This window comes from Dendrobium catenatum, unplaced genomic scaffold (assembly GCF_001605985.2).
Source record: "Dendrobium catenatum unplaced genomic scaffold, ASM160598v2 fragScaff_scaffold_133, whole genome shotgun sequence".
In the NCBI taxonomy this organism is placed as follows: Eukaryota; Viridiplantae; Streptophyta; class Magnoliopsida; order Asparagales; family Orchidaceae; genus Dendrobium; species Dendrobium catenatum.
The window spans coordinates 1,212,541-1,231,547 of NW_021318595.1; the positions used below are offsets into that span (position 1 = coordinate 1,212,541).

Here is a 19,007-nt window from a genome sequence, read left to right on the forward strand (position 1 = left end):
TAGACGAAGAACGGCGAGGAAGTGTGACTTCGGATGCGAGAGGAAGGAACATTGTCGAAGGAGCCAATGCAAGGGAACATCGTCGAAGGAGCTGAGAAATGTCGCGAGCGTGGAAAACAGAAGGAACAAATGAAAGAAATGGCTAGTCAGCCGTTTTAGATAGTATTTTTTACGGCGGATTTGCAGTGAAAATTTCTCCTCAAATTTTTCACAAAAATTACAACGAAAACTTTTGTCACAATTTCAGATAAAAAACTTTTCGTTGCAAAGTCTGCAGTAAACTGTTGATTTCTCTTTAGTACTTTACATTTAGTTCCTAAAATTAATTATTGTAAAGTTAAAGTTAAGAATGCAAAAACCATGATTAGTTAAGGACTAAAGGTGTAAGTTCATGTAAAAAGAATAAATCAGTAAAGTCAAGCTTTGCTGAATAGATCAGTTAGCCATTGTCTTTTATTACCATTGGGGAGATTTTTTATTTTTTTTTAATGATGAATATCAATACCAAAATTTAATATAAATAAAATTTAAACTTAAGGTTCAGTTGGAGCAGCAGCTGGTAATTTTCATATAAAATAATTTTGAAATTATTGAGAGAAAAAATCTATATTTTTAAATTATTCTAAGTATTATTATTTTCTTAAAATTGGATAGTAATTTTTTTATAACTATCACATTAGTAGATGTGATTGTAAAGATGTAATTTCTCACTGTAAAATATTTTAAAAAGCAAGAAAAAAACAATAGTTAAATGAAAGCATGGCAACACTCTGAATAATAAACTAATGAGAAATTTGTCTAAAATAAAGAATCTTAATAACTTTTAAAATTTCCGCTCATTAAATTAAGGTTTTATTTGGGACTGTTTCTTTATTGCTTTGTAAAGTAATTTTTAGGTATAAAAATTTGTTGAATTAGAAATTTTTGTACTAAAAAATTATTTTAAAAAGTAATAAGAAAGTCATCCCAAATAAAACCTAAGGCTTCCTTTTAGACGATTTTTTTATTACTTTTTAAAATAGAGTTTTAGTACAAAAATTAAATAAGAAAGTCGTCCCAAATGAAACCTAAGTGTATCTTCGGCAACTTTCTTATTGCTTTACTTTTCAAACCGTGCAAATTAGACTGGCTTGATTGAACGTACAAGGCCAGAAGCTGTCCAAGCCTTGGGCCTAAATGGTTCAATTTGTAGCCCACAAGAGGGAAAATAATGATGGAGCATTAGGGAAGAAAAGCCCATCAGGATTAGAAGATGCAAGCCATTCATAGCAAAGTGGTATCTGATCTTGAGTCCCATCAAAAAAAGTGCCTATGGCACAAAAAATATTTATATGTAACTAGAAATCAAATAAAGAGTAGAAATGTAATATTGAATTATTCATTTTTTATATGCCACAAAAAATATATGTATTTGATCAAATATGATGATTAATCCATATTTAATAATTGTTAACTATATTAACTAAGCATTCTTTTATAACCACCTTTGGCCCTCTTGAGGCATTTAAGCTAATCAAAGGTCAAATCTGTTTAAACTGAGTATATGGTTCTCACACTGCTTTCTATATAACTTTTTCGTTCTTAATATCTTTATCACACTCCGAGTCATGTTGTTCAATCTAATTCAACATTTTATAACAACATGGGGGCTTGAGGTCACTTAGTCCCTATATGACCTAAGAGTGGCAATAAATTGCTACCAAACTCATAAAATAAGGTGATTATTATTTCTATCACATCTAAAATTTTATTGAGAGCACAAGGGGATTATCTCCATGGCTCCCTCCCTCTATGGAGGCTTATGAGTGCAATAAGATTGAGGTTTGATGAGTTAGTGTAATGGTATTGACCTTTATAATGGTTGTGGCAATTATAACCCAAAAGTTTCTTATTCAGCTAATCTTCTTGCACTCACGTAGCCTAAATTACATGATCATTCCATATTTAATTATTGTTAACCATTTTAACTTAGCATCCTTTTATAACCACCTCCTAAGGCATTTTAGCTAATCAAAGGTCGAATAAGTTTAAACAGAGTTTATGGTTCTCACACAACTTTTTATATAACATTTTTTAGCTTTTGATATCTCTATCACACTCCAAATCATGTGGTTCAATCTCAATCAACATTACATAAGAGCATGGGGGCTTGAGGTCACATAGTCCATATATTACCTAAGAGTGACAATAGGTTGTTACCAAGCTCATAAATTAGGGGAATTCTTATTTCTATCACTTCTAAAAGTTTTTTGAGAGCACAAGGGGATTATCTCTATGGCTCCCTCCCTCTATGAAGGCTCTCAAGAAGATTGAGGCTTGATGAGCTAGTGTAATGGTATTGACCATTATAATGACTGTGGCGATTATAACCCAAAAGTCTCTTATTCAATTAATTTCATCTACTCAAGATAAAGCTACCATGAGGTAAAATTCTCAAACCCTAGCTTAGCCATAATGGTCTCATCCTTTTTATAGTGAAACATCATGATGGTTTAGGAGGGTAATAATCCATGCTCCTCTTGAGTCACTAGATGTGTTCTAATCAAGGGCTCTCTAATTCCATCAATCCTTATTAGAGCACTATGTACCTTACTTTATGTTGTAACTATGGATCAGGGAGAAAAGAAGATAACCCAAGTCATTTTCTTTTTTATATCCACTTTCAAGATCTACTAGTGTTGCATGATGTCCATGAGTTGTGTGCCTGATTCTTAAGTTCCTTGACTTATAGTTTATAATAAATGGAATAATAGAAAAACCTAAATATTCTAAAATCTATAACTTGCTCTAAAAAATTGTAATATTATAACCTTAAATTCTATAAATTCTTAGTAATTTATTATAAGGTAGATAAAATAATCAAATTATTTATAGCTTTGATTACTAAAATTCTGAATTTTTTATGGCTTGCAATAACTCATATTAATTTGTAATTAATTCAAACTTATTTAAAATTTTAGAACCTATCCTAAGTTATTTTTGACCTTTGAACTATATTTTATAATAATTAGGTGCCTAAAACCCCTAAAATACTCTTAACATCACTTAAGTATCCTAAAGTTAAACCTAGTTTTATTGATCACATTTAAACTCTTGCTAACCTTATAATTAAGAAGCCATAAATACCCTTGTGTTATCTTTAGGTAGGTTAGGAATGTCAAATTCTAAAATGTTACACCCATTCTTTAACATTGTAATGACACCGAAATATGAAATGTGTTTAAAATTATAAATTCCAGGTGGAACTAGACCATAGTGGCATTGTGCTTTGGAGCGTTGTGGTGCTAGGCTCAGAGCACAACATTGTCGAAAATTGTCGCTACGGTGCTTGATGTTCGGTTGCTACATTAATTTTATATTTGACATGCAGCGTTGCGGCGCTAGACCACTAATATATATATTTCCATCACCCGTCCCTCCCTCACTTCCACCGTCTGCTTGCATGAGAAGGAATCGAGATAGGGAGAGGAAAAAGAGGAGTGATGAAGAAGAAATTTTGATTTTACCAGTCAAATTGCTTTGCTGCTTTTGTGAAAATTATTTATATTGAAGTATGTGACTCTAATTCTATCTCTATTTTCAAATATTTCGATTTAACCATTAAATTCTTCTCAAAACTAATTTTATTACTTTTCCTAATTTTATTAAACTTCTACAATGTAACTTTTTATATATTATAGTATTGAATATGCTGAACATTTTGATTGTAATATTTTCACATTTCATCGGGTAAAATGAAAATTATTGTATTTTGTATTGAATAGAAATTGATAGTTATATTATAAGCATATTAGAAATTGATAGTTCAATTGTAAGCATATTATTAGTATATGCATTGGAAATAAATATGGGCACGTTGTTGAGTAATAATTGGTCGCTATTCTTGTTATGCCACTGTGGTAAATATATATGTGTGTCTGGAAAAAATAATTAAATACTGGTTATTTACAAACATTGGTTGGAGACTGACTAACTTATATAAGATGGTGGGTTGACAAATTTTTCTTTGAATATTGTGATTTGGTGTTATACTATACTGATTCACATGATTTAATAATTGAGAGTTATAAGAAGATGATTACTGTGTCAATGGGTAAAAAGTGATGACCCCGTTTAATGAGCCAATGATTTAATAATAATGATACTAACATTGGAAAAACACTACTTTAACTAGAGTTCCTTACTTGTTTAGTCTGATTAGTGAAATGCATTGTATGGTTTTACTGATATTGTATTGATTTAATGTTATTGTGTAAACCTATTATTATTATATTACTCTATTAATATTGATACATATATTATTCCTATATTAAGATTGATATTATACTAATTCATTAATACAAAGTATATGATACAGATGCATGCATGCATGCACACGTGCACGCATACACATACATACACAAGCATGCCTGCACTCACGAACCGTTGTATGCACAGCCATATACACACATTATTATTTTACTAGTTTCTTTACAATATTATTTTTATTGCTTGTGGACTCTACTACTATTTTATTATTTTGTATGTGAGCTTTATTACTTCTATACTGGTTCATGATCATGTGAATACTACTGTTGTGATTCAACTGATGATATGCATATTACTCATTTATCATGCTTTGAGTTCAGTTATAAGATTAATTACCTCATAGGCTATGAAGCTGATCATTATATGTGGTTAATTGATTTCAGGTCAAGGCAAGGGAGCAGCAGTGTGAGATTGATCATGATCTTTCTATTTCTTATTATTTTAGTTATTATTTTATACTCAAGATTATATATGTTATGATTATGTAGATTTTGAATAGTATATATAATTTTTAAAAAATGAATACAAAAATATATTGATGTTATAATTAATAATTTTATTTTTGCTAGCATTTATACCGATAAAAGAAATTAGATGGCTCTGGTTGTTGTATATTAAAAGATAAAAGAATAATTTTTTCGAAATTAGATTATGGGGCATCACAAACTTGATCCTAAGTTGGCTCCCAACTATCGACCAATTGGACATCAATCTTAATCTTGCCATCATAATGAAACCATATGCATGAAATGCAATATGAATGCTCAAATCTATAAAATACAAGAATTATATATTATTCCCTTACTTCAGAAAATCACACATTTCATTATGCCTGATGAAATTCAATAAAATTACAGTCAAAATACTTATAATATTCATATAAATCATATACAAAAAAGTTACATGAAAACTAATCAATTTAGGAGGGAAGTAATCCATCAAACTTAAAATCATTGAAAACTAAAATTAAATTTTAGTTACTCATAATAATTAGAATAAATATTTGAATAAAATTGATGGACAAAATGCTCCAAATGCTCTTCTCTCTCCTCCATCTCTATTCTTTCTTCTCCTTCTCCCTTTGGTTCCTTCCCCGGCAAGTGTGCGTGAGTGAGGGAGGCGGTGGAATGACAGAGTTATATATATTAAAAAAAATATAAATAAATATTATTAGTGGCCTAAAACCATAGCGCACAAATCGAGTACAACAATATCGTATGTCAATTCCAGAATTATTCTAGAACAGAGCATCCAACACTACAACGACAGATTCTGACGCTGTTGTGCTCTAATCCTAGTGTTGCAGCACTCCCAAGCATAACACCGCTATGCTGCTGTTCATATAGAAATTTATTTAATTTTTTTTAAACATATTTCATATTTTTGGGTCGTTACAGTTGAGGTGTTGACCATGCAATGTTGTAGTACTACCTTCTCTATTTGATGGTAGTGTTTGCCAATACTGTGACACTAAGGTCTCAAGTTATAAAAAGTTTTTAAAGCATGAGAAATCTCTGGGATTGTTGCAGCATTAAGCATTTTTCATATTTTTTATATTAATACCAAAACCCACCTCCCTAAGTTCATATACCCTTATTCAATCGGTCATGAGAGAATAAGAGAAGAAGAAGAGAAGGAAGGGGAAAAAAAGGAGAAGGAAGAGAGAGAAAGAGGAGTTTGAGGTTATTGAGCTTGTTTTGTCCATAAAGCTTATTAGAAAAATTATTCCTCTCAAGGTAGATGACTATTACCCTACGAATTTTTTTGTGCTTTTGATTTCATTAGGATTTATATGATTTAAATTAATTAACAATGGTAACATATTAGATATATTGATTTCTAGAAAATTTTCACTATATAAATTATATTATATTATATATTTGATCATTGTGTATATTTTGACATGATCATATTGATATTTTATTGATTATTTCTATAGTTGACAATACTTTCAAAGAAATGCAAGATAAATATGCACACAAAACTAATACATGACTACTACATTTAAATTATATAAAATGAATTACATCCACACTACAGCAAAATCACCAATTACCGGCGGCTTTTTTCGGTGGAAAGTGATATTTTTTCGGCGAAAAAATCTCCGCCGGTAAAACACGTGTCGAGAATTTTTTTCGGCGGTGAAATATTCCGGTGCTCTTTGGCTGTCGAACAATTAAAACAAAAATTCAAAAAAAAAAAATTTCTTTGGCCACCTGGGCGGCTGTCCGACTCTCTTTGGCCGCCGCTGACCACCCGAATGCCCGTTGACCGCCGAGCTGCCCAGGCACGCTACCTGCCTGCCCAGACGAAATCCCGCGCTGCCCGCTGCATTCCCGCGCTGACCGAAGCCTTCCCCGCCTGCCCGTGCGCATGGTGGGATTCGAACTCTGTCCACCTGAAAAATGTGATTCATATTAAACTCTTACCATTTTGCTGCAAGGCAAAATATGATAAAATGCTGAATATTTTTTATTTAAACTATATTCTTTCAAAAAATTAATATTTATTTTAAAAACTAAAAGTATATTTAATTAAAATTAATAATAAATGAAAAATTAAAATTAGTAATTACTTCAACTAAATTATTTTAATTAAAATTAATAATAAATAGAAATTAATTAAAATAAAGTATTATCATTAAAATTTAATTAAAATAAATTAATAACTTCATAATTTATTAAAATACTAATTAATTTTTAATTATAAAAAATGGAACTAATTAATTTAAAATAAAAAATTTTTTTTTTAAATAAATTAAAATTTAAATAATAATTTTAAATTTAAATCTTTATTAGGAAAAAGTTAACTTAAATTAGTTAATATAATTTTTAATCTTATTTGTTAAATCATTTAAATAAATAGATTTTTTAACATTTTATTTAAATTATTTAAAAGCCGCCGGATAACGCCGTCGAAAAATTGACCGCCAAAAATCCGTCGGAAAACAGACGGAAAGCAGCCGGAAAATTGTCCACCGAAAAGCCGCCAGAAAATTCGCCGGTAATGAGTGATTATTTTCATATGTGTAACATTACATGCATAAATAGTGATGGATATACATATAGTTTTATATGACATGCACACTTGATATATGGTATGATTTAATTGGTTACAACATGTATATTTGTTATGATTTATTTGTTAAATAAGAATATATAAAAATGAGCACACTGTATTGATTATTGAATACTATTATTATGTTTTATATAAAATTATTCATGCGTAAGAAATATGATATATATGCATATATATTATGAAATATTTTTTTTTCTCTCTATTTTTTTATATATATTATGAAATATGTGCATACAAAAAAGACTAGCTATTGAATGAGACTAATTCAAGTTTTCATAGATATGATATGGAAACTTGTGCAGGAGGATGGGAAGATAACCTTTATTTTAAACATACATTGATCATGAATATGATGGAGGATAAGGGGAAAATCATATGATTGATTAGAGTGATGACTCCTATATGATGCCATCTGATTATGACTGAGATTGATATGATATGATATGACTAGTACTACATGATAGGTAATATTATGCAATTATATGAATAATATAATATGATTAGTCATAATCTTGACTTTATATATATATATATATATATATATATATATTAACTACACACACATAATGATGCATATATATGATGCTACTTTTGATAATGATATATATTTGATATGATGATGTAAAGAGAACACTTTATAATGATACATGATTTTCGTATTCCTTCTAGCTTGCATATAAGTGATACATATATATGATAATAATATGATGCCTATAATAACACATGCTCATTCTAATAGCTACATTCTACATCTCACAATCATATAAGTGATACTATATATAACATTATTACTATTATGCCATACTCAATAACACTGCCAATGTGACATGACATGATCCATAGCATTGATAGATACATGATTGATGATGTCCCAAATATGATATAAAGCATAGTATTGATACACATGAGCATGGTATACTAATATATATGAATATGATAATATGTTGCATGATATTGATACATATGATAATGATATACTTGAATATGATGGTAACCATCACATTAATATACATGCACATGATATATAAATCTTATGTATATGATGACTCAATAGCATACATGATGATGAGACAAAGTGTGATGCACGTACTGATACATTAATTGATATGATATGATATATATATATATATATATATAAGATACATAAACTAATATGTTGACCAATATAAGATGAGCATTAAACATTTATGAATTTATGATAACAACATGATGATCTTGATCATAACTACATATGTGAAATAGGTATAAGGACTAGTATATAATAATATTGACTCAAAATATATTATAATTATATTTATAACAAATTGCTTATTGATCTACCTATCTTATATTGAATACAATTGTTGGATTTGTGTAACATATTGAGTTGTTTGCTCACTCTGGTTGTGCCACCATGTTTTTGATGTTGAGGCGACTTAGGTTGAAGTTCATCATTTTTTAGAAATGTTTCTCTTTAGTTTTTCCAGTTTAATCCTAATAATTTAAATAAGAATATATAGATGTTGTAGTTCAATGTTATTCTTTCATTAGTTTTGTTTCAAGTCGAAGCATTAGTTCAAGAAATACATTCGAATTCATGATTTCCATGGGTTGTCATAAACTAGAATATATATATATATATATATATAATCATAATTATCAATTGGGTACCTTCATTTTCTTATAGTTGTTCGACTTTGCTTGCATTTAGTTGTTATCTTAAAATAATAGTTTGTATAATAGAATGTTTGTTATAAACATTATTATAAGATTTTGCTTGTAATTAAATATTATCATTTATTTTTTAATATTATTTTATTTACATTATAAGTTTGGTCACTCTCAAAAGAGAGGCTAGTTCTGTCCTTGGCAAGAAGATTTTAAATGATCAAATTCAATTTGAATTTTACAATCACTATCACTCAAGACCCAATAACAACATCAAGCCTTTATCCACTATGTGGGGTCGGTTATTTGAATCTTTTTTTTTTCATTGTATCATGTTAAGAGTCAAATTCTCATTTAAATCTAATAAAAAAAATGTTATTTCTAATATTTTCTAACCAAGTCTTTTTAGGTCTACCTCTACTTTTCTTAACATAAGTTAAATCTAATACATCTACCCTCCTAACCGGGTCATCAAAAGATCACCATTTTATGCGGCCAAACCATCTACGGTGACTCTGTCTAATCTTATCTGCCACCAGAGATACTCCAACATTTTCAAATTTATGCTCGTTCTGTTGCTTGTCTCTAAGAGTAAAGCCACTCATCTACTTGAGCATCCTCGTCTCTGCAACACTTAACTTAGTATTATGCTTTTCTTTTAATGACCAATATTCCGCGTCATAAAGCATTGCAGGTCTCAAGACCATCTTAAAGAAAATTCTCTTAAGTTTGATGTGTACTTTTCTATCACATAACATTTCCAATGTATTCCTCTACTTCAACCATCTAACTTGAATTCTACTAATAATATCCCCATTTATTTCACAATCTCTCTGAACAACAGATTCAAGATATCTAAAAAGTGTATTCTTATTAATTACTTGATTGCCCAAAGTCATAATCCCCATCACTAGATCTATTACTACTAAAAAATGTATTCGATTTTAGATCTACTCAAATGAAAATCCTTAGACTCTAAGATCGACCTCCATAATTCAAGTTTATCTTTAAGTCCCTCTTTTGTCTTATCAACAAGAATAATATCACCAGCAAAAAGCATACACCAGGGTACCCTAAACTCAATACCTAACAACAACACTAAAATTATCCACCAATGTCATTTCAAACATAACTATTATGATTATTCCCAACATATATACTCAATGTCCTATAACAATATAATAAAAAAAGTAAAAAAATAAAAATAAAAATAAAAAATAGAACAATTACATCATTATCTCTCATATACATAAAAAATAGATTCATTGATTATATCTTTGAACTCTGATTATCAAATTGAAGATACCCTGCATTATGTTGACTCAACTTCGAGCTCAACCTAATGGATCTATCCTTGTTAAATCAATTTTCATTAAGCCAACTTAATTTAAGGGGCCATTTTGGTTGCAAGTAGGATTCAACTAAGTAATTAGTAATTTAATGAATAATGTGTGGGCTAAATTCTTAGAAATGTTTGGTGTAATAGATATTAAATCAAATTAAAATTCAGGAAAAAATATTTAGTTACTTATTTCAAGATTTAAGAATTTACATGATTGTGTTATTTTATTTTTTTATTTATAATATATCAGCCCAAATTAGATTAATTAAATTATAATTATTTTAATTAAGCATATAAAATAGTCATTAGTTAATAATTTATTTAATTAATTAAGCAATAAAATTAAATAAACAATCAAATTATTTAAATATATTTTTAAATATTAATTTAAATTATTAAGATTAATTTGATTTTCAATTAATGAATATATCAAATTTGTTTTATTAAATATTAATAATTCTAATTGATGCTAATTAAATTATAATTAGTGTAAAGTAATAGTCCAATTAATTATAAATTTATTATTTATATAATTAATTAAATATTGTAACTTGTTTTTCACAAAATTAAATCACAATATTATTACTTCATTTAAACTAATTGATATTAATTATTAAAAAAATCAATTAATATATTTTATTTAATTAATAAAAAAAATCAATTAATATAATTCGTCTGCTTCGCGTTTGCTAGGGTTTCCTTTCTTCTTCTCCGGCTGTTCGTTGCTTCAACTTCGCCTGCTTCGCGTGAGAGGTAGTTTTGAACGAGTTGCTAAATAATTCTTCGCCTTCTTCGACGAAGTTCCTTCCTGTCGGATCCGAGGTTACACCTCCTCGCCTTTCTTCTGTTGGATCGGAAGGAACAAAGACGACGGGAGCTTGCTCGTTGAGAAGGTAGTGCGTCGGCCATGGCTGGAGGTAAGATAAGGAAGGCGAGGCATCAGCAGCAGCATTTGCAGGGAGGCATCCCTTTCGAGAAGTCGAAGGGGCAGCATATATTGAAGAACCCGATGCTCGTTGAGACTATCGTTCAGAAGGCCGGTATCAAGCCCACTGACGTTGTCCTGGAGATTGGCCCCGGTACTGGAAACCTTACCAAGAAGCTCCTCGAGGTCTCCAAGTCTGTGGTTGCCATCGAGCTCGATCCCCGCATGGTCCTCGAACTCAACCGTCGTTTCCAAGGCACTCCATACTCGAATCGTCTCAAGGTTTTTTCATTATCTCTATCTCCGAATTCTGGTACTTCGGTTTCATCTTGTTGCCTCTTATTTTGTCACTATTCATTTTTTTACTTAATGATACATGTGCGGGAATTAAATTTGAAGGTTAGTTTTCCAACATTATGTGCTTAATACGAGTTTCATTGAAACTTATAGAAACTGTAATTTATCTATCATCAAAATCCCATTTTTTTTGAGTTCAAGAGCTACAATTTCTGAGCCAATCAGTTTAAAATAGTTTACTTTGTGCCGTCTTTTTTAACGGTAGTTCTCTATCTACTTAGAAGCATATTGCAATTAGTCATTTTTTACAAACTTCATCAAAGTTTGATTTTGTGATGATTGTCCCCTTCAAATGATTCATATGAAGATTCTGGCCAAATTAGATGGAAAAAAAAGTTATTTACTTCCATTTTTTTTAAATAAAAAAGCCTCCATGTAGGTACTGTTGATGTGATCGAAGTTTTAATATGTGAGACTAAAAAGAAAAGCCAAGTTGGAGAACACAAGGACAATAAAATCAAACTCGATTCACTTTAACTTGCAAACATCCAAACAAACATCCGGATAAACGAAAAGTCAAATCAAACGAAACAAAATTATAACATAAAAATGCTATCCTCAGAACAACCGTCAAACGGTTTTCTCACATGCAACTAGAGTAGGAAAGTATATGAAAAAATAGTGCTTAGGCTTGCAAATCGAGGGTCCACCACTGCAAAAGGGTCCAACGTCCTACCAAACTCCTGCAAATGTCTCCCAAAATCAGCCAACAAACAACTTCTAAATGCTTTAAAAGAAGGATACAGGTGGAGTGGAATTTGCGTAGAAAAGAAGAGATTAGAAGCCAAAACAAAATAGAGAGGAGGAAAAGGGGGTGGAACAAGCTCTCAAGCTTTTCCAAGAGAAGAAACCCTTAGGTTTTTAGTAGAGATTTTGCTCAAATATTCAACAACCTCATTCATTCCAAAACATCTACAATTTATAAGCGAAAGAAAGAAGCCAAACAAACATTCCACCTCCAACCAAAACCAATCAGGTTTGGGGAAATGAAAGGCCAAAAGACACCACAACAACCCCCAAAATCTGCACAGAAAACAAGAAGAAAAAGCCACGGGAAACACAGCTAGGGAGCCACGGGAAAGCAGCCAGAGAGGGACCCGAGGAGCTAAGTCAGGAAACGAGACAGAGGAAGACACGGGAAAAGCATCCAGGGAGAAAAACGAAAAGGCAACCATCCCACATCTTTTATTCACAAGGAAGAAACCAAGGAGGCACAAGAATGGGAAGAAACAAGCTTCACTCCACATACCTTTATGAATTTATGAGCTAGGAAGTGCAATTACTCCAAACAATGAGCTAAACTTCAGCTCAAACATTAATGAGCTAGCACCAAGTAGAACCCAACTTTTTTATCTCAAAAACAAGCAGCCAAAGCCCAAACCGAGAGCAGCCAAGGCCCAAACCGAAATACAACAAACAGCCCAAAGGACGGAAAGGACTCAAATGCAAGCAAACCCAAGACTTGCCATGCCCAAGCACCTCCTACCATGATCATTGGATGCTTTCCATCATTGGATAGCTTAAAAAAAAACAAAACACAACTAAATATTGTTCAAATTACATCAAAACAAAAGAAACTAAAAACATGAATGCATCAGTTAAGAAGGCCATTAGCTTTTATTTGAAACATTATTTCATAATAAGTACTTCTTTGTTGAACATTTTGGTAGCAGTGTCAGACATACAATTATTCAAGGCTCTACTACGGGCTTGCTGCTTTATGAGTCCAACTATATAAACTTCTTAGTCATACCTTGCACAATCATTAAAATGGCGCTTTAATATTATTCCATTTGCTGTTTTGAAATTTCTTCAAATTTGTTATGAAAGTAACATGGTATGGTTCAAGAAAATTCATACCTTTTTATAGTTTGCCCAATTAATGTTGTGCTTGCTTGCAATTACTAATTTTATAGGTTATTCAAGGAGATATCCTCAAGTCCGAACTTCCTTACTTTGACATCTGTGTGGCAAACATCCCATACCAAATCTCATCCCCTCTCACCTTCAAGTTACTGTCACACCATTCTGTTTTCAGATGTGCTGTTATTATGTTCCAGCGAGAATTTGCCATGAGGCTGGTTGCAAATCCTGGTGACAATCTCTATTGTCGGCTTTCAGTGAACACACAACTCCTCGCTCGTGTCTCTCATCTCCTTAAAGTTGGGCGAAACAATTTTAAGCCCCCACCAAAGGTTGACTCCTCTGTGGTTCGCATTGAGCCCAGGCGGCCTCTTCCACCTGTTAGCTTCAAGGAGTGGGATGGGCTGATACGTCTATGCTTCAACAGGAAGAACAAGACCCTCGGGTCAATCTTCAAACAGAAAAGCGTTCTTTCATTGTTGGAGAAGAACTATAAAACCATGCAAGCTTTGCAACAGGCACAAAATGGCCAGATGGAGGAGGAAAAGGCCTCAACAGATGATTTAGCAGTTTTGGCTGACATGATTGAGGACCTGAGTATGGATTCCTATGGTGTGAAGGATGAGGATGAAATGGATGTGGAAGAGGATGATATGATGGGTGGAGGCAGTGAGAAATCTGATTTTAAGGAAATGATAATGGGAATTCTGAAACAAGGGGATTTTGCAGAGAAGAGAGCTTCAAAGCTGACACAAGTAGATTTTCTGTACCTTCTCTCGCTCTTTAAAAAGGCTGGCATCCATTTTGCCTGATTGGGAGCATTTTACGTCCAGTGGTATCTTTCTTCTCGTATTCAACCAAATTTTGTATTTCTTTTGATGGAGATCTGAGTCATTTTTCAAAAAGGTTATGAAGTTTTGTAAGATTAAGATATACATCATTATGAATTCACAGAGTTATTATTTTTGAAGTTTATTCCCTTTTTAGCCAAATTTCTTCTAGATAAACTCCTGTAGTTGTTTTCTTTTTGTCCTATAGGAAATATTGCTAGATGGTAAAATAGACTAGCAAGGGCAATGCGTTTCCTTCATTATCTACTTTTTGCTATAAGTTTTTTTTCGTCCTTTGTGGATGATGTTTGCTGTATTGCTACTGGAATCGCAGGAGTGTTCATTTAATGGTTTTATGACCTGTTATTGCTGTTTCTTATAAATTAAGTAGATGACTTGCAAAAATATTTTCTAGAACTAAAACGTTTCTTTTTTGGAACAAACATTTATTTATTTATTTATTGTCATTTTTATTGTAATTTTTTAACATTTTATGCTAATATTCTTTCAAGAGCTAGATTTTTGTTATGCTAAGGTGCTGATAACTTTCTTTACTCGTGTGTTATGTTATCAGAATCTCATATGAAATATATTCACAATTTTTTTAATGTTCCTTACCATCATTAGCAAGAAGTTGATCGAGTTGTTTATCTTCATGAAATAAGAAGTAACTTATTGTGTTGTGCGACTAAGCAAATCTCACTTATATGTTTTTTAATTACAATCATGTTATTGAATGATGCCACTCATAAGCTTTCTAGGGATGAAATGAAATCTTAATGAGAAGGTTTTCTTCCCTAATTTACAGGGAAAAAATAGTGAGACACCCGTTGAAATGACCATGCAATGGGAGGAACAACCAACTTTAATTAACTCCTCAAGTAGTGGGTGAAATTTTAGATGGAGCCATGGAGGATTTTGTGCTAAGGCGACTATTGGAGCAGTTTCAGCAACTATTGAAGTAGTTGACCATTATTTAGATATATTCTTCTTGTGACAGCGTTGACTTAGTGTTATATATTTGAATGCTAGAGTGTCTAGCGAGGATTGGCTTTTATTGTCCAATGTTTGACTTTGTTTTTTTTTTTTCATCTGCAAAAGGCCGTTTGTTTCCATTTGATAGGATCAATCCTTATTGACCTAAGCTATTGAAGCTTGAGAAGACTCGTTTCCTTGAGATTTGAAATGCTCTAGCAACTTTTTTAGTGGAGAGGTAACAGAGTGGTCATGAAAGTGGTAAATTATTGGGTTCGGACACCGGACACAGTTTATCATTCGGAGACCAATCAGGTGCAGCCACGTTGTCCAATACCGAGCAATACCAAGCTTGGTACTGAGCAGTACTGAGTTCGGTACTAAGTAGTACCGAACTCGGTACTAAGCAATACCGATATTGAGTTCGGTACGAAGCAGTACCGAACTCGGTACTAAGCAGTACCGAACTCGGTACTAAGCAGAACCGAGTTCGGTACGAAGCAGTACCGAACTCGGTACTAAGCAGTACCGAACTCGGTACTAAGCAGAACCGAACTCGGTACTGCTCAGTACTGAGCTCAGTACCGAATAGGAGGTGATGTGACGTATTTTCATTGGACTCTGGACGGCGTCCGGTGTCCGAACCCAATAATTTCCCCATGAAAGTAGAAAAACAACCTTAACAACCCCATAGCCCATTGACCAGCTCACCTGTTGCAGTAATCAGCTCCATTCGCAAGTATTTTTGTGAATCCCCTTTAACTCTCTTTTTCCCCTTAGCTGCAATAATCATTCAACTTTGAAACGACAATGCTAGTTCTACCGTACCTCAAGTATTAATGAAAAAGTTGACAAATTAACTTTTGGCAACTAAACATTATTGACCTTCCATTCTTCTGTAAGACTATCAGAAACAGCTTCTGCGAATCCAGTGCCAAAACAAACATTAGCACAATAAGAAGCATGTTTCCCAGTCCTCCATTTCTGCTATTAATCCTTCTCCTGTTTTACACATCTTCTATATGCCAAGCAGAATCCAGAGGTAATCATCCTCTGAAATCCCATAAAAAGAGGGCAGAAGAGAGCAGCAGTAGTGCTGGCAATAGAAGGGCAATGAAGCCATCGTACTTTGATCCTTATTTCAATGGCCATTTCCTTCCTTTCCAGTCTTTATGAAACTATTACAGGAGCATTGAAGAAGAAGAAGAAGAAAGGTAATAGCATAAACATATCCAAATACAAAACTATTACTTAACTGTCAATTTTAAGGCTGTTTTGTGTACAGACAATAAAGTGTGGACCATTCAAGAATATTGTAGGTTAAGACTATGTACTTGGAGACCTACTAAACACTTCTGTTAGTAAGTAATAGATGAAATTTCTGACACAGTAGTTAATATTTATGTTCCTACACAGCAAAAGCAACTCAGTACTGCTGCAATTTCCTTTCTATGCATTCATTTAGAAAAAAGGGGGAATGCGAAGAATCAATTGAACTGCCACAGTTAAAAAGACATCTTTTTCTATGCATTCATTTAAATCCGGTGTTACATCTGGAGCAATTAAGTTCTTTGTGATTTCTCTCCTACTCGCTACTCTTAGATATGGCTAAGGTTTTTGGAGAGGCAAAAGTTCTTAGTATTTAGTTACATGGGGGTATTTATTGTTAAAGATACGCAGGAAAGTGAAAGTAGGAGTTTAGTTTTTAATTCACTAGCAATGTTTAAAATCGAAATGTAGGTTCAGAGTAATGCAAGTGGCTCACCTAGGCCACTTCATCTTGGAGCAGGGAGTGTTAGTCAACCCTACAAAATCCAAATGATACTTAGTTGGCCCACCCCCATGCAAAATTATTATATGTGGTGACCTGACGTCATTTGGAGGCCAATCAGGATGAGCCATATTACCAATACACTGCATACCATCATTATATCGTTGTGTATAAGATGACATGACTCATCCTGATTGATCTCTAGACTGTCCGGTGACCACACGTAATAATTTCTTCACGCCTAGAACATCCAATGCGCAACTTATTTGGTCTTGCTGAATACTATAAGAAATTCATTCGCAACTTCAAGCTGCCGGTGCCCTCTTAAGGAGAAAAATTATTATGTCCGGCGTCGGGAGGCAAATCCAGACGCGTCACGTCACCCGAAGCCCGGTGCATCCAAGTGATGTGGCGCATTCAAATTCACCTCCAGACGATACAATTCGAACGCCGCACGTAATAATCTCTCCCTTAAGAATGACTTCTACTATGATTTCACCATCACCACCGCCTTCCAACAATAAGTGACATTAACCTAACCCCTTGTACTTTGCCACCCCACTTTCTCATAATCTTTCGAAGTGAAGGCCAATGCCAATGAGGTCAGGTTGGGCACAATCCCTCCATAAGGAGGCCGACTGGTGGCCTAAATTTTTTTTGTATATTTAAAAGTAATTTGATTTATTTTTAAAAGTAAAAGATAAAAAAAAAAGAGGCCAAGCAGGTTCAAAATTTCCCAAATTCTCATGAAAGGTATCGAGGAGAAAAAGAAATGAGACCCTCAGAGCTATCTTAGCGGTGGAAAGAATCCTATCAGGTTACATGATGGTGATTTCATAGTAACTTTATTGTGTGTAAATTTACAAGGATCTTAAAGATCATTAGCAAGAAGAATCTAAAAAGAAGAGTACATTAAGACCTAAGCCTGAAATATATTGAAAAAAACTTAATGGCATAAGATTCAGCAACAAGATCAACCAGTCCTGCCTAGAATGGCTAAGAAAACCTTCAACCACCACATCAAATGATGACATATTTACTAGTATTCAACAACAGGACATTATTATGATATGATCAAATGTAAACAATCTAAGAAAAACTTATCTCATGAGTATAAGCTGACAACTTAGGTAGCTCCCAGTCCCCGCAACTTGGGCCGCCTAACTGCAGGCAATGGTGTAGTCATGCCCTGAGCATCCTTACCCAATCCAGAACCTGGAATGAAACCCATTTTCACCATCATCCTTGATCCAAAACCCTTGGTGTGTTTCTCAAATGCACCAATTCCCCCGGTCTGTTCCACCCTCACTTCATCGGTCGCTGATTCGACAAATTCAACACCTAATCCTAGAGATTTCGGTCTTTTAATGGGTTCGATTGGATGTACCATTCCCTGGCCACTCTTGCCTAAGCCATTGCCTTCAATAAATCCCATTTTAGCTAACATTCGAGATCCAAAACCCTTAGTGTGCATTTCAAAAGCACCTAGCTTTGAAGAGCTGGTTTCAGCAACTTCTGCCAATGGTTTTCTTTCAGGTGAATTCAATGGTATCGTCTCTGCAGCTGAATCAACTTGCATGATGCCGCATGAAACAAACGAGACTGGTTTTTCGGCAAAACTCACCCTTGCAGTTTGTTTCTTCTTGCCACTACCATTGTTGCCCTTTGCTGGCTTACTTGGTGCACATTGAAGAGTCTCCAACCTTGGCTTAGATCCTGAAGCAGAACTAAACCGCCTCTCAGCTTTAGTTCTTTCTTTCACGACGTTGCCAGAACAAACAGCAAAATCTTCATCCACAGTGCCAACTTGAAGAAACTGAAACCAATGCGAAGAAAATTATTCCATTGAAAATTTATACATTTCTAGAGCTTCCAGTTCTTACAGATTCAGGTTGTCTTTCTATGATAAAA

At 33.0% G+C, this 19,007-nt stretch overlaps 1 protein-coding gene across 2 annotated transcripts; it reads left to right on the forward strand.

Moving 5' to 3' along the window:
* Positions 1–11,062: 11,062 nt before the first annotated feature.
* On the forward strand, positions 11,063–15,436 carry LOC110096992 (ribosomal RNA small subunit methyltransferase). 2 transcript variants are annotated; one of them, XM_020823173.2, is made up of 3 exons: positions 11,063–11,582; positions 13,574–14,355; positions 15,159–15,436. In XM_020823173.2, exons 1-2 carry the CDS (start codon positions 11,283–11,285, stop codon positions 14,330–14,332), a joined length of 1,059 nt encoding a protein of 352 aa, XP_020678832.1. In that variant the 5' UTR covers positions 11,063–11,282; the 3' UTR covers positions 14,333–14,355; positions 15,159–15,436. The 2 variants fall into 2 exon arrangements, with proteins under 2 accessions (XP_020678832.1, XP_020678831.1); XM_020823172.2 differs by lacking the exon at positions 15,159–15,436 and having other exon boundaries at positions 13,574–14,512.
* The last annotated feature ends 3,571 nt before the right edge of the window (positions 15,437–19,007 follow it).